Genomic DNA, 14,528 nt, shown 5'->3' with positions numbered 1-14,528 from the left:
TTTAAATCTGGTTTTTGCCTCGCCCAGGAGATCACATGACTCCAGTTGGGGTGGAGTGTAGAATATTTCAGTGTAAGGGGTGTCGCTGTTGTGTGGGGCGGAGTGGTTGGGCAGGGTGCTCTTCACCTTTCCGCCATTGTTCATAGGTTTATATGTAACCTTCAGGGCTGCTGACCAAGGGCCGTGCGGCTCTTTGTCGGCTGGCATGGACACGATGGACTGAAATGGCCTCCTTCTGCGCTGTAGATTTCTATGTTTCTATTCATCAAATAACGACAGGTTGGGGAATTTTTAGCCCATCGAGTTGGACATTGAGCTCAGAGTCAAACATGGCGCCAAGGATGCAAATAGTCTAGTTCAGCCTAGTAGCTTTGGTCTTCTCAATGTTGAGCTGTGGAGGACAGGGGGGAAATCAAGACTCATCCAAAACTGGATGTCTGACAAGCGATCAGTCAGTCATTATGGAGGCAAGAGAGGAAGTGAGAGAGTGGGGAAGTAGAGCTGATGTCACTGAGGTTTAGCAAGTAGTAAGGAAGAAGAGAAGGTCAAGGATAGATCCCAAGGGGAACTCCGAAAGCGATGGTGCGACGCTAAGAAGAGAAACCATTGGTGGAGATGCTCTGGCTATATTCATATAGATAATAGTGGAACCTAAGTGAGGGCAGTGACACAGAACTAAACAATGGAGAAGAGACACTGGAGGGGGATAGTATGATTGACCAAGTTGAATGCTGCAGAGATCACAGAGAATGCCATTTGTGACTTTGGTTGGGCTGTTTTGGTGTTTTGGGACTGGAGGGCGTCAAAGTGTTAAGGGAGATAAAAACAGAAAATGCTGGAAATCTCAGCGGGTAAGGCAGCATCTGTGGAGAGAAACAGAGTTAACGTTTCAGGTCGATGGCCCTTCGGCAGAACTGGCGTAAATTCAAAATTAACAGATTCTTAAAGGAGCATTGAAAGGGGGAGGGGAGGAAAGAACAAAGGGGAAGGTCTGTGATAGGGTGGAAGACACGAGAGATTTGAGACACAAAAGGGATGATGGGCCAACTTGAGATGGTAATGGCAGAAGTTAGAAAAAGATGGGTCTAGTTAGGGTGTGAATGGCGGAATAATTATCAGCTGCCATGTGAAACCGAGAGAGAAAAAAAAAGATACATATCTTGCGGGGGGGGGAGGGCTTAAAAGAAAAAAGGAGGCACAATATGGGCAGCGATTGGGGAATGTTAGGGGCGAGATTGGCAGTGTTAGCGGAGAGATGGGTACGGAAGCGAGATGTAACAATATGTTCAAGTACCTTGGAGAGGAAAGCAAAGTTGAAAATGGGGTGGTAGTTAGCAAGGATTAAAGAGTAAAGGGTGGGTTTTTGAGGAGGGGACAGTATCTGAGGAATGAGAACATCATCGACAATCATGGAGACTAGAAAAGGGAGTTGGGTAGTCAGGTGGCAATAAAGCTCAGCTCCTGGACTGTACTGAACATCTGCTTCGTGACCCCAGGCACAGGGCTCTGATTTGTAAATTAGCTCAGATATGGGCAGATGCAGAGATGCTGGATCCATGAATCTTAAGCAGAGAGGCCAAATGCAGTACCTTTTACCTTTAGCTTTGCCCCTTCTATCATCAGCTTTGGTGCAATCAATTTTTGTATGCTGACTCAGACCCTGATATTATTTGCAAATTTATTGACTGATTGGCACTGGGCAAGAATCTGAAAAAGAAAATAGAAAATTCGCCAGCTTTGGAAATAGAACATATTGGTACTCCAAGCTCTCTATAATGCAACCTACTTTTGTAAATAGGTTTAAGACATTGTCTCAATTTGGCAATGGCACATCTGATGCAAAGAGCCATAAATGGGATTGAAGGTACAAGTCAAGTCAAGTCAGCATGGATTTGTCAAGGGAAGGTCGTGTCTAACTAACTTGATTGAATTTTGAGAGGCGGTAACCAGGAGGGTCGATGAGAGCAGTGCGTATGATGTGTGTATATGGATTTTAGCAAAGCTTTTTGACCCACATGGCAGACTCGTCACAAAAGTAATAGCCCATGGGATCCCGGCAAAGTGGCAAGTTGGATTCAAAATTGGCTCGCAGGCAGGAAGCAAAGTGTAATGGGTGTTTTTGTGACTGGAAGGCTGTATCGAGTGGGGTTCTGCAGGGCTCAGTTCTGGGTCCCTTGCTTTTTGCGGTATATATCAATGACTTGGACTTAAATGTTGGGGGTATGATTAAGAAGCTTGCAGATGACACTAAAATAGGCGGTGTGGTTGATAATGAAAAGAAAGCTGCGGTCTGCAGGAAGATATCAATGTACTGGTCAGGTGGGCAGAACAGTGGCAAATAGAATTCAATCCGGATAAGTGTGAGATAATGCATTTGGGGAGGTCAAACAAGGCAAGCAAATACACATTAAATGGTACAACACTGAAAAGTGTAGAAGAACAAAGGGGCCTTGGAGTGCCGGTCCACAGACCCCTCAAGGTAGCAAGCCAGTGAGCTAAGGTGATTAAGGCGGCATATGGAATACTTGACTTTATAAGTCGAGGCATCGAATACAAGAGCAAGGAGGTTATGCTTGAACTGTATAAAACACTGGTTAGGCCGCAGCTGGAGTACTGTGTGAAGTTCTGGTCACCACATTACAGGAAAGATGTGATTGCACTGGGAAGGGTGCAGAGGAGATTTACAAGAGTGCTGCCTGGACTGGAGAATTTTGGCTATGAGGAAAGATTTGAGATGCTAGGTCTGTTTTTTTTGGAACAGAGGAGGCCGATTGAAGTATATAAAATTATGAGGGGCCTGGATAGAGTGGATAGGAAGGACCTGTTTCCCTTGGCAGAGGGGGTCAACAACCAGGGGGCATAGATTTATAGTACTTTGGGGGAGGTTTAGAGGAGATATGAGGGGAAATTTCTTCACCCAGAGGGTGGTGGGGGTCTGGAACTCACTGCCTGAAAGGGTGGTAGAGACAGAAACCCTCACCACATTTAAAAGCTACTTGGATGTGCACTTAAAGTGCCGTAACCTACAGGGCTATGGACCAAGAGCTGGGAAGTGGGATTAGGCTGGATAGCTCTTGGTTGGTTGGCACGATCACAATGGGCTGAAATGGCCTCCTTCCGTGCTATAAACTTCTGATTCTATGAAGTCAGGGCTCTATGTGATTTGCTGACTACATGCGGCCCTTCCTATCTGCAACATATTGATGACATTTTTAGGTATGTGCATAATGTGTAGCTTCCCCACAAGCAATCAAACCGGGCTTTACAGTGTGGAGGATGCTTAACAAAGAGGGATGTGGTACATTCTCAGACCATGTATGATAATAAAGTATTGTCCAAGCTAATACACATGGGTATCCAAAGGCCAAAAAAACCTTGGCTTCTAATGACAGAGGATCCCGAGTTATCTGTAAGAATTATCTTGAGACTGGGAGTCAGGGCTGCCAGCATTTATTTTTCCACTGTTCTACTCCTTTGTGCATTGGAATAGCTGATGAACCAACTCAAAGATCTAACCACTGGCCTTACCACATGCCAAGAGTGCTGGCCAAAACACTCCTCTAATCTTGGCTACCCCAGCTAGAGAGGGGATCACTAAAGGCAGCAGTCGCTTATTATGTCCAGTGATCCCGCCTTCAGCCTCTGCAAGCTGATCTCAAAGCTGCAGAATTGGGTAGGGGTGGGGTATAGCTGGTATCAGGGAATCATTTTTAACTTTTGGTCTTGGGTCTGTGAATAGTCTAGTAGCTAGTGTCACGAGTGGATGGGTGGAAGAGCTTTGAAACAGCAGGTAGACTGATAGTTTGCTGGTAATAGGAGAGCAACACAAGGATGTACTGCTGTGGAAGACTGAGATGTGAAGGAGGAAGTAGAAGAATGAGAGCAGCAATTAGCAGTGTAATCTGTGAACTCTATTTATTCGCTAATTTATATTATGTATGGGTGGAATGGGGAGGATACAAGTACAAAAAGTACATACCAAGTTTCACATATAGCACCCCAGTAGCTGTGATGGTTTTATTGCCATTGGATGCGACACACTGGTAATAGCCTGTGTCAGTTGTATCCAAGTCTTGAATTCGCAGTCGAGAACCGTATTCTGTTTTCCTTATTGTGATCCGCCTTGCCTCTTGAAAAACCGGTGCATCATTTTTCAGCCATCTTATGTTTGGAAGTGGGTTGCCTGCAACTTTGCAGTGCAATGTCGCTGTCTGGCCTTGCACGATAGTGATATTGTTCACAGGCGCCAGAAAGGTCAGAAAGTAACCTGGTGAAAGGTCAGAAAGGTTAAGTAATGAACATGAAGGCGATGTTTAAAGCTCACCATATATAAGCTGCATGCACAGAGTTAGTTCTTTTAAATTTGACTATCCAATTCACTTCAATTTATTTTTGAAAAAGCCACAGATACACACATTGTTAATTGGTTTTAATTTTAGATTGAAAATGTGCTTACAAAGTCACATGATGCAAAGAAAAAGTCATTAAAACTCTATGGTAACCTCAAAATAATGATTGGAATATAATTTAAAATTGGTAGTACATTTTAATTGTATATTAGAATATGTAATATAATGCAGAGAAACACAGAAGGCCAAGAAAGGCCCAAAGTGACCGAGCACAATCCCTCTGTAGGAGGCCAAGTACAGCAAAAAAGGTTCCTCACTAGGTGCTGAGGAGATGTTTTTATAATGGACAGAGATCCCACAAATTATTATTCAAATTCATGCAGTAGTCTTAATTTTCTCTGTTGAACACGAGCTTAAAATAATTGAAAACACAGGTTTTCAGACCTGAGAGAGAAAGAGCCACAGATGCTCATGGAAGGCTACGGGAGCGGATGGAATCCTTGCTGAGGTGCTAAAATATGGCGGAGAGGCGCTGTTGGCGCAGATACATGACCTCATCTCTCTCATTTGGAGGGAGGAGAGCAAGCCGGGAGATCTCAGAGATGCAGTGATCGTGTCCACTGATAAAAAGGGGAACATATCCGACTGCGGCAACTACAGGGGAATCTCCCTGCTATCAACCACTGAGAAGAGTTCTCCTCAACCGTCTTCTCCCTGTGCCCGAGGAGCTCCTCCCAGAGTCACAGTGCGGATTTTGTCCCCTACGGGGTACAACGGACATGATCTTTGCAGTACGACAACTGCAGGAAAAATGCAGGGAGCAGCGCCAGCCTTTTCTATCTTACAAAGGCCTTTGACACTGTCAATTGTGAGGGCTTATGGAGTGTCCTCCTCAGTTTTGGATGCCCCCGAAAGTTTGTCAACATCCTTCGCCTGCTCCATGATGACATGCAGGCCGTGATCCTTACCAGTAGATCCATTACAGACCCATTCCACATCCGGACTGGGGTCAAACAGGGCTGCGTCATCGCTCCAACCCTCTTCTCAATCTTCCTTGCTACCATGCTCTACCTTACTGTCGACAAGCTCCCCGCTGGAGTGGAACTAAACTACAGAACCAGTGGGAAGCTGTTTAAACTATGCCGCCTCCATGCCAGATCCAAGATCATCCAAACCTCTGTCGTTCAACTGCAGTACGCGGACGATGCCTGCATCTGCCCACATTCTGTGGCTGAACTCCAGGATATAGTCAACGTATTCACCGAGGCATATGAAAGCATGGGCCTCACGCTTAACACCCATAAGACAAAGGTCCTTCACCAGCCTGTCCTCACCGCACAACACTGACCCCCAATCATCAAGATTCACGGCACGGCCCTCGACAACGTGGACCACTTCCCATACCTTAAGGAGCCTCGTCAACAAAGGCAGACATTGATGCGAGATTCAACACCGCCTCCGGTGCGCTAGTGCAGCTTTCGGCCGCCTGAGGAAAAGTGTGTTCGAAGACCAGGCCCTCAAACCTACCACCAAGCTCGTGGTCTACAGGGCTGTGGTAATACCAGCCCTCCTGTATGGATCAGAGGCATGGAAGATGTACAGAAGACGCATCAAGTCGCTGGAGATATATCACCAACGATGTCTCCGCAAGATCCTGCAAATCCCCTGGGAGGACAGACGCACCAACCATCAGTGTCCTCGCCCAGGCTAACATCCCCAGCATTGAAGCACTAACCACTCTCGATCAGCTTCGCTGGGCAGGCCACTTAGTTCGCATGCCAGACACGAGACTCCCTAAGCAATTGCTCTAAGCGGAGCTCCTTCATGGCAAATGAGCCAAAGGTGGGCAGCGGAAACGTTACAAGGACACCCTCAAATCCTCCCTGGTGAAGTGCGACATCACCACTGAGACCTGGGAGACCCTGGCCGAAGACCGCCCTAGGTGGAGAAAGTACATTTGGGAGGGCGTTGAGTTCCTCGAATCTCAATGCTGCGAGCGTGAAGAGGTCAGGCACAGTCAGCGGAAGGAGTGTGTGGCAAATCAGTGCTACCCCCCCCCGCTGAATATCTGTCCCACTTGTGACAGGGTCTGTGGCTCTTGTGTTGGACTGCTCAGCCACCAAAGATCTTACTTTAGGAATGGAAGCAAGTCTTCCTCAATTTTGAGGGACTGCCTATGATGAGGGGGGTACAGAAAGAGAGACTTTCGGAGGAAGAGTCAACTAGAAAACTAGGCAGTGGCTCAAGACAGCAAATGTACTGGGCATATATAGCAGAACAGTCCACATAGGTAAAGAGATGGGTCTTTTCCAAATGGTTTACTAATATCTTCTCTCATACTGACTGGCCTGCTATTTTTCAGCATTTTATGTTTTAGATTTACAACATTTGGAGCTTTTTTTGGGGGGTTCGAAAGAGAATTAAAAGAAGAAAAAACGAGAGGGAGACATTTTGAAGCAATATGGCTTAGGGACATTGTAGAAAGAGTCAACTGAGATGTGGTTATGGGAAAACATTGGAATAAAGGAGAAATACATTGGGCAAAATGGAGGAAAATAGCAAAGCCGACTAGCAAGGTGTTGGAATGCATGTGTGTTAATGTAAGCCGTGTCACAAATAAGGTCGACAAGCTGCAGGCAAAAGTTATGATAGAGTGGCTATAACAGAGACCCAGTTTAAATATGGGCAGGAATGGAAACTAAACATTCCTGGCTTCAATGTATTCAGGAGGGATTGGGAAGGAAAGAAGCTGGGTGTGGGGGATGGAAACATTGATCATGGATAATAAAATTCTACAGGGGGTCAATATACGAGAGGGTTTAAATCTAGTTGCTTGGAGTTAAGGAAAACAAAATGAGCTGTTACACTGCTGGGTGTTTATTATAGATCCCAAATAATGAGGAGATAGAGGAGCAAATCTGTAGACAAATTTTGTAGAAATGTAAAAATAATAGAATAGTAAGGGTTTTCAATTACTCGAATATATACTTGGTTAAAAAAAAGAGCAAAGGGAAAAGAGGGTGAAGAATTCCTAAAATGCGTATTGGAGAAGTTTCTTAATCAGTAAGTTTCTAGCTCAACGAGGATCTAGTTCTGGCGAATGAAGTAGGGTAAGTGGAGTGTGTTTCAATGGGAGAACATTTGGGCAACAGTGATTATAATATAATTAGGTTTATATCAGTTATGAAAAGGAACAAAGAAAAATCAGCAGTAAAAATACCCTGCTGGAAAAGAGCCAATTTCAGCGATTGGAGCAGGGATCTTGCACAGGTGGACAGGAAATAAAGGGGCCGAAATGACCCACCACCCAAAGCGAAGCGCACCTACCGCCTTTTGGTGTTCATTACCGCTGCGATGGATGCGGCAGCCATTAGAGTGAAATTGAGCATATTTGCTGAAAAAAAGGAGGGTGTAGTGCTGGTGGCAGTAATGGGCTCTTTATAGCGCTGTAGAAACAGAAATCTACAGCGCAGAAGGAGGCAATTTCGCCCCATCTTGTCCGCACCAGCCGACAAAAAGCCACACGGCCCTCGGTCAACAGCCCTGAAAGGTATATATAAACCTATGAACAATGAACAATGGCGGACAACTAAAGAGCATCCGGCCCAACCAGTCCGCCACACACAACCACGATACCCCATGTATCGCAACATTTTACCCTTCACACCAACTATGCGATCTCCTGGGAGAGGCAAAAAAAAGATAAAAACCCAAGCCAATTGGGGAAAAAAAAATCTGGAAATCCAGGTGATCGAAACTAGTCCAGATCACCACTCTGGCCATATTAGATTCCCTGAAGTACTTACCATCGTGTCTGTGCCAACTAACAAGAGAAGTTATCCAGTCTAATCCCACTTACCAGCTTTAGGTCCGTAACCCTGCAGGTTACAGCACTTCAAGTGCACATCCAAGCATCTTTTAAATGTGGTGAAGGTTTCTGCATCAACCATTCTTCCAGGCAGTGAGTTCCAGACCCCCACAACCCTCTGCGTGAAACTTCTCCTCAAATCCCCTCTGAACCTTCCATCAACCACCTTAAACCTATGCCCCCTTGTAATTGACCCCTCCAAGGGAAATAGGCCCTTGCTATCCACTATATCCAGGCCCCTCAAATTTTAATACACCTCAATGAGGTCGCCCCTCCGCATCCTCTGTTTCAAGGAGAACAAACCCAGCCTTTCCAATCTGTCCTCATAACTAAGATTCTCCATTCCAGGCAGCATTCTAGTAAATCTCCTCTGCACCCTCTCTAGTGCAATCACGTCCTTCCTATAAGACAGCGACCAGAACTGCATGCAGAACTCCAGCTGTGGCCTAACCAGAATATTACACAATTTAATCATAACCTCCCTGCTCTTGTATTCTATGCCTTGGCCAATAAAGGCAAGCATTCCGTATGCCTTCTTAACCACCTTATCCCACCTGGCCTGCTACTTCAGGGATCTGTGGCCAAGCACTCCAAGGTTACTTTGTTCATCTACACTACTAAGTGGTCTACTGTTGAATGTGTATACCCTTTCCTTATTAATCCTCCCCAAATGTATTACCTCACACTTCTCCAAATTAAATTCCATTTGCCACTGTTCTGCCCACCTGACCAGTAGATTGATATCCTCCTGCAGTCTATGGCTTCCTTCTTCATTATTAACCACACAGCCAAGTTTAGTGTCATCTGCAAACTTCTTAATCATACTCCATATATTCAAATCTAGATCGTTGATATATATCACTGTTATATATGTAAACTTGTATTTACTCTGTACAGCCACTATAGGGCTCATCCCCTGGAGTCCTGAGCACAGGTATTTAAGGAGGCCTCACAGGTTGGAGAGGCACTCTGGAGACCTGCAATAAAAGACTACGGTCACACTTTACTTGGAGCTCAAGTGTTCAGTCTGACTGTTTCTCCATACTTAACAACTGGCGACGAGATAAAGATAGCGAACCCAAAGATGCAGAGAACAGTGGGCATCCTGGAGAAATTCTTGGAGGGAGATGATTGGGAAACTTTTGTGGAACGACTCAACCAATACTTTGTGGCAAACGAGCTAGATGGGGAAGAGAACGCTGCCAAACGAAGGACGATCCTCCTCACCGTCTGTGGGGCACCAACGTATGGCCTCATGAAGAATCTGTTCACTCCAGCGAAACCCACAGAGAAATCGTACAATGATTTGTGCACACTTGAACCCGAAGGAAAGCGTTCTGATGGCAAGGTGTCGGTTCTACACCTACAAAAGGTCTGAAGGCCAGGAAGTGGCGACTTATGTCATCGAGCTAAGATGCCTTGCAGGGCATTGCGATTTTGAAGGACATTTGGAGCACGTTCTCAGAGACTTTTTTGTACTTGGCATTGGCCACGAAACCATACTTCGAAAACTTTTGACTGTAGAGACTCCAACCTTGAGTATGGCCATAGTGATAGCCCAGGCGTTCATTGCCACCAGTGACAATACTAAGCAAATCTCTCAGCACACAAGTGCTGCTACAAGTACTGTGAACAAAGTGATGTTGTTTTCAAATTGCAACGTACAGGGCAGGTCACACATACCTGCAGCTGCACGTCCGCAAATGTCTCAGAATCCACCATCAAGGGTGATGAATGCAAGGCCATTAACACCTTGAAGGCGCTGCGGGGGTGATCATCGTTTCCATTCATGCCGATTCAAATGGTATGTTTTCAAGGGCTGTGGAACAATGGGACACCTCCAATGTACGTGCAGGCGAGCTGCTAATCCTGTTAAACCTGCAAACCACCATGTTGCAGAGGAGGACAGATCCACAGAGGATCACGATGAACCAGAGCCTCAGATCGAGGAGCCAGAGGTACATGGGGTGCACACATTCACCACGAATTGTCCCCCGATAATGCTGAATGTTGAACTAAATGGACTCCCGACGTCAATGGAACTGAACACGGGCGCGAGCCAGTCCATCATGGGCAAAAAGACTTTCGAAAGACTGTGGCGCAACAAGGCCTCAAAGCCAATCTTAACTCCAATTCGCACGAAACTAAGAACTTACACGAAAGAACTGATTCCCGTAATTGGCAATGCTACCGTAAAGGTCTCTTACAATGGAGTGGTGCACAAGCTACTACTCTGGGTGGTAACGGGCGATGGTCCCACGCTGCTCAGCAGGAGCTGGCTGGGAAAGATACGTTGGAACTGGGACAACGTCCGAGCGCTATCGCCGGCTGACGATACTTCGTGTGCCCAGGTCTTAAACAAGTTCCCTTCGCTGTTCAAACCAGGCATTGAGAAATTCCAAGGAGCAAAAGTGAAGATGCACCTAATTCCGGGGGTGCGACAAGGCGAGAGCAGTACTGTACATGATGAGAGAAAGGATAGAGATCGAGCTAGACCGGCTGCAACGGGAGGGCATAATTTCACCTATCAAGTTCAACGAGTGGGCCACCCGATCGTTCCTGTCCTCAAGGGAGATGGCACCGTCAGAATCTGTGGCGATTACTAAATAACTATCAATCGTTTCTCCCTGCAGGACCAATACCCACTACCAAAGGCCGACGACCTCTTTGCAACGCTGGCAGGAGGAAAGATGTTCACGAAGCTGGATCTGACTTCAGCCTACATGACGCAGGAACTGGAGGAATCATCAAAGGACCTCACCTGCATCAACATGCACAACGGTCTTTTTATTTATAACAGCTGCCCATTTGGAATTCGATCAGCAGCGGCAATATTCCAGAGAAACATGGAAAGCTTACTGAAGTTGGTCCCGCACACCGTGGTCTTCCAGGACAACATCTTGGTCACAGGTCGGAACACAGCCGAGCATCTGCAGAACCTGGAGGAGGTTCTTAGTCGACTCAACAGTGTGGGGCTCAGGTTAAAACGCTGGAAGTGCATTTTCCTGGTGCTGAAGTGGAGTTCCTGGGAAGGAGGATTGCGGCGGACGGCATCAGGCCCACCAACACGAAGTTGGAGGCAATCGAGAACGCAGCGAGGCCAGAGAACGTGATGGAGCTGTGGTCGTTTCTGGGATTTCTGAGCTACTTTGGTAACTTCTTACCGGGTCTCAGCACCCTGCTAGAACCACTGCATGTCTTACTACAAAAAGGGAACGAATGGGTTTGGGGCAAAAGCCAAGAAAATGCCTTTGTAAATATGCTCAAACAAATTGCTTGTGTTGTATGATCCATATAAGCGTTTGGTACTAACATGTGATGCGTCGTCATATGGCATCGGGTGTGTATTGCAACAAGCTAATGATTTCGGGAATCTGCAACCGTTTGCTTATGCACCCAGGAGTCTGTCTAAGGCTGAGAGAGCCTACAGCATGATTGAGGAAGAAGCGTTAGCGTCTGTCTATGGGGTAAAGAAAATGCATCAATACCTGTTTGCGCTAAAATTCGAATTGGAAACTGACCATAAGCCACTTATACACCTGTTCTCTGAGAGTAAAGGGATAAATACCAACGCATCGGCCCATGTCCACAAACAACTACGCCATCCGCCACAGGCCAGGCACAGAAAACTGCACCGATGCTCTCAGTAGACTGCCATTGCCCACCACGGGTTGGAAATGGCACAGCTAGCAGATTTAGCCATGGTTATGGAAGCATTTGAGAGGGAGCAATTACCCATCACTGCCCGGCAGATCAAAACGTGGACGAGCCAGGACCCCTTATTGTCCCTAGTCAAAAGCTGTGTGCTTCACGAGAGCTGGGCCAGTGTGGAAATGCAGGAAGAGATAAAGCTGTTCCAGCAGCGCAAAGATGAAATGTCTATACAGGCAGACTGCCTTCTGTGGGGCAATCGTGTCGTGGTTCCCAAGAAGGGCCGAGACACCTTCATCAATGACCTCCACAGTACCCACCCAGGCATCGTAATGATGAAAGCGATAGCCAGATCTCACGTGTGGTGGCCCGGTATCGATGCGAACTTAGAGTCCTGCGTTCACAGATGTAATACATGCTCGCAGTTAAGCAATGTACCCAGGGAGGCGCCGCTAAGTTTATGGTCTTGGCCCTCCAAACCGTGGTCTAGGGTACACGTCGTCTATGCAGGCCCGTTCTTAGGTAAAATGTTCCTTGTGGTTGTAGACGCGTATTCCAAGTGGATTGAATGTGGGATAATATCGGCTAGCACGCCCGCTGCCACTACTGAAAGTCTGCGGGCCATGTTTGCCACACACGGCCTACCCGATGTCCTGGTGAGCGGCAATGGGCCGTGTTTTACCAGAGCGGAGTTCAAAGAATTCATGACCCGTAACGGGATTAAACATCTGCCCCGTTTAAACCAGCGCCCAATGGTCAGGCAGAGAGAGCAGTGCAAACCATCAAGCAAGGCTTGAAGAGGGTAACTGAAGGCTCGCTGCAGACTCGCCTATCCCGAGTCCTGCTTTGCTACCGCAGGGGAACCCACTCGCTCACTGGGATCCTACCTGCTGAACTGCTCATGAAAAGAGCACTGAAGACAAGGCTCTCGTTAGTTCACCCTGATCTACATGAACAGGTAGAGAGCAGGCGGCCTCAACAAAGTATATACCATGATAGTGCAAATATGTCACGCGAGATTGAAATCAATGATCCTGTATTTGTATTGAATTGTGGACAAGGTTCCAAGTGGCTTCCGGGCACTGTCGTGGCCAAAGAGGGGAACAGGGTGTTTCGGTTCAAACTTTCAAATGGACTCATTCATCGGAAACACTTGGACCAAATCAAACTCAGATTCATGGACTATCCTGAGCAACCCACCTTGGACCCTACTTTTTTTGATCCCCCAACATACACACCACGGCACCACGGTTGACCACGAAGCAGAACCCATCATCCACAGTAGCCCTGCAGGGCCCAACACACCAGGCAGCCCAGCAAAACCAGCTGCACAGCAGCCCAGCAAGGACCCAACAAATGATTCCACAATACCAGCTTTCATACCGAGGTGATCAACCAGGGCAAGAAGAGCCCTAGATCGACTCACATTGTAAATAGTTACACTATTGACTTTGGAGGGGCGGAGGCGAGTGTTGTTATATATGTAAACTTGTATTTACCCTGTAGAGCCACCAGAGGGCTCATCCCCTGGAGTCCCAAGGGATCCCATAATCCCCCTTGGGAGCGCAGGTATTTAAGGAGGCTTCACAGGTTGGAGAGGCACTCTGGAGACCTGCAATAAAAGACTACGGTCACACTTTACTTTGAGCTCACAGTGTTTTGTCTGACTCTTTCTCCATACTTAACCACCATGAGCCCTGTGGAACCCCACTGGAAACATCCTTCCAGTCACAAAAAAATGCATCAACCATTACCCTTTGCTTCCTAGCTCTAAGCCAATTTTGGAGCCAACTTGCCACTTTGCCCTGGATTCCATGGGCTTTTACCTTCATGACCAGTCTGCCATGTGGAACCTTATCAAAAGTTTTGTTAAAATTCACATACGTTACATTGTACGCACTGCCCTCATCGCCCTTCCTGATTACCTCCTCGAAAAATTCAAATCAGGCTAGCCAAACACAATCTTCTCTCAACAAATCAGTGCTGACTGTTCATAAGAACATAAGAATTAGGAACAGGAGTAGGCCATCTAGCCCCTCGAGCCTGCTCCGCCATTCAATAAGATCATGGCTGATCTGGTCGTGGACTCAGCTCCACTTACCTGCCCTCTCCCCGTAACCCTTAATTCCCTTATTGGTTAAAAATCTATCTATCTCTGACTTGAAAACATTCAATGAGCTAGCCTCAACTGCTTCCTTGGGCAGAGAATTCCACAGATTCACAACCCTCTGGGAGAAGAAATTCCTTCTCAACTCGGTTTTAAATTGGCTCCTCCGTATTTTGAGGCTGTGCCCCCTAGTTCTTGTCTCCCCTACCAATGGAAACAACCTCTCTGCCTCTATCTTGTCTATCCCTTTCATGATTTTAAATGTTTCTATAAGATCACCCCTCATCCTTCTGATCTCCAACGAGTAAAGACCCAGTCTACTCAATCTATCATCATAAGGCAACCCCCTCATTTCTGGAATCAGCCGAGTGAATCGTCTCTGTACCCCTTCCAAAGCTAGTATATCCTTCCTTAATTAAGGTGACCAAAACTGCACGCAGTACTCCAGGTGCGGCCTTACCAATACCTTATACAGTTGCAGCAAGACCTCCCTGCTTTTGTACTCCATCCCTCTCGCAATGAAGGCCAACATTCCATTTGCCTTCCTGATTAC

At 46.7% G+C, this 14,528-nt stretch overlaps 1 protein-coding gene across 2 annotated transcripts in view; it reads right to left on the bottom strand.

Annotated features, from left to right (window-relative positions):
- Positions 1-14,528, bottom strand: part of ror2 (receptor tyrosine kinase-like orphan receptor 2) — a 415,513-nt gene that overhangs the window by 94,382 nt on the left and 306,603 nt on the right. For both annotated transcript variants that reach the window (XM_070859424.1, XM_070859490.1), the window contains exon 3: positions 3,980-4,267. In XM_070859424.1, the coding sequence (XP_070715525.1) occupies positions 3,980-4,267 (288 nt within the window). The remainder of the gene's footprint in view (positions 1-3,979; positions 4,268-14,528) is intronic.

Source organism: Pristiophorus japonicus, chromosome 1, assembly GCF_044704955.1.
Source record: "Pristiophorus japonicus isolate sPriJap1 chromosome 1, sPriJap1.hap1, whole genome shotgun sequence".
Lineage (NCBI taxonomy): Eukaryota > Metazoa > Chordata > Chondrichthyes > Pristiophoridae > Pristiophorus > Pristiophorus japonicus.
Note: the sequence above shows the minus strand (reverse complement) of the source record. Positions and strands in the feature narration are given on the sequence as shown.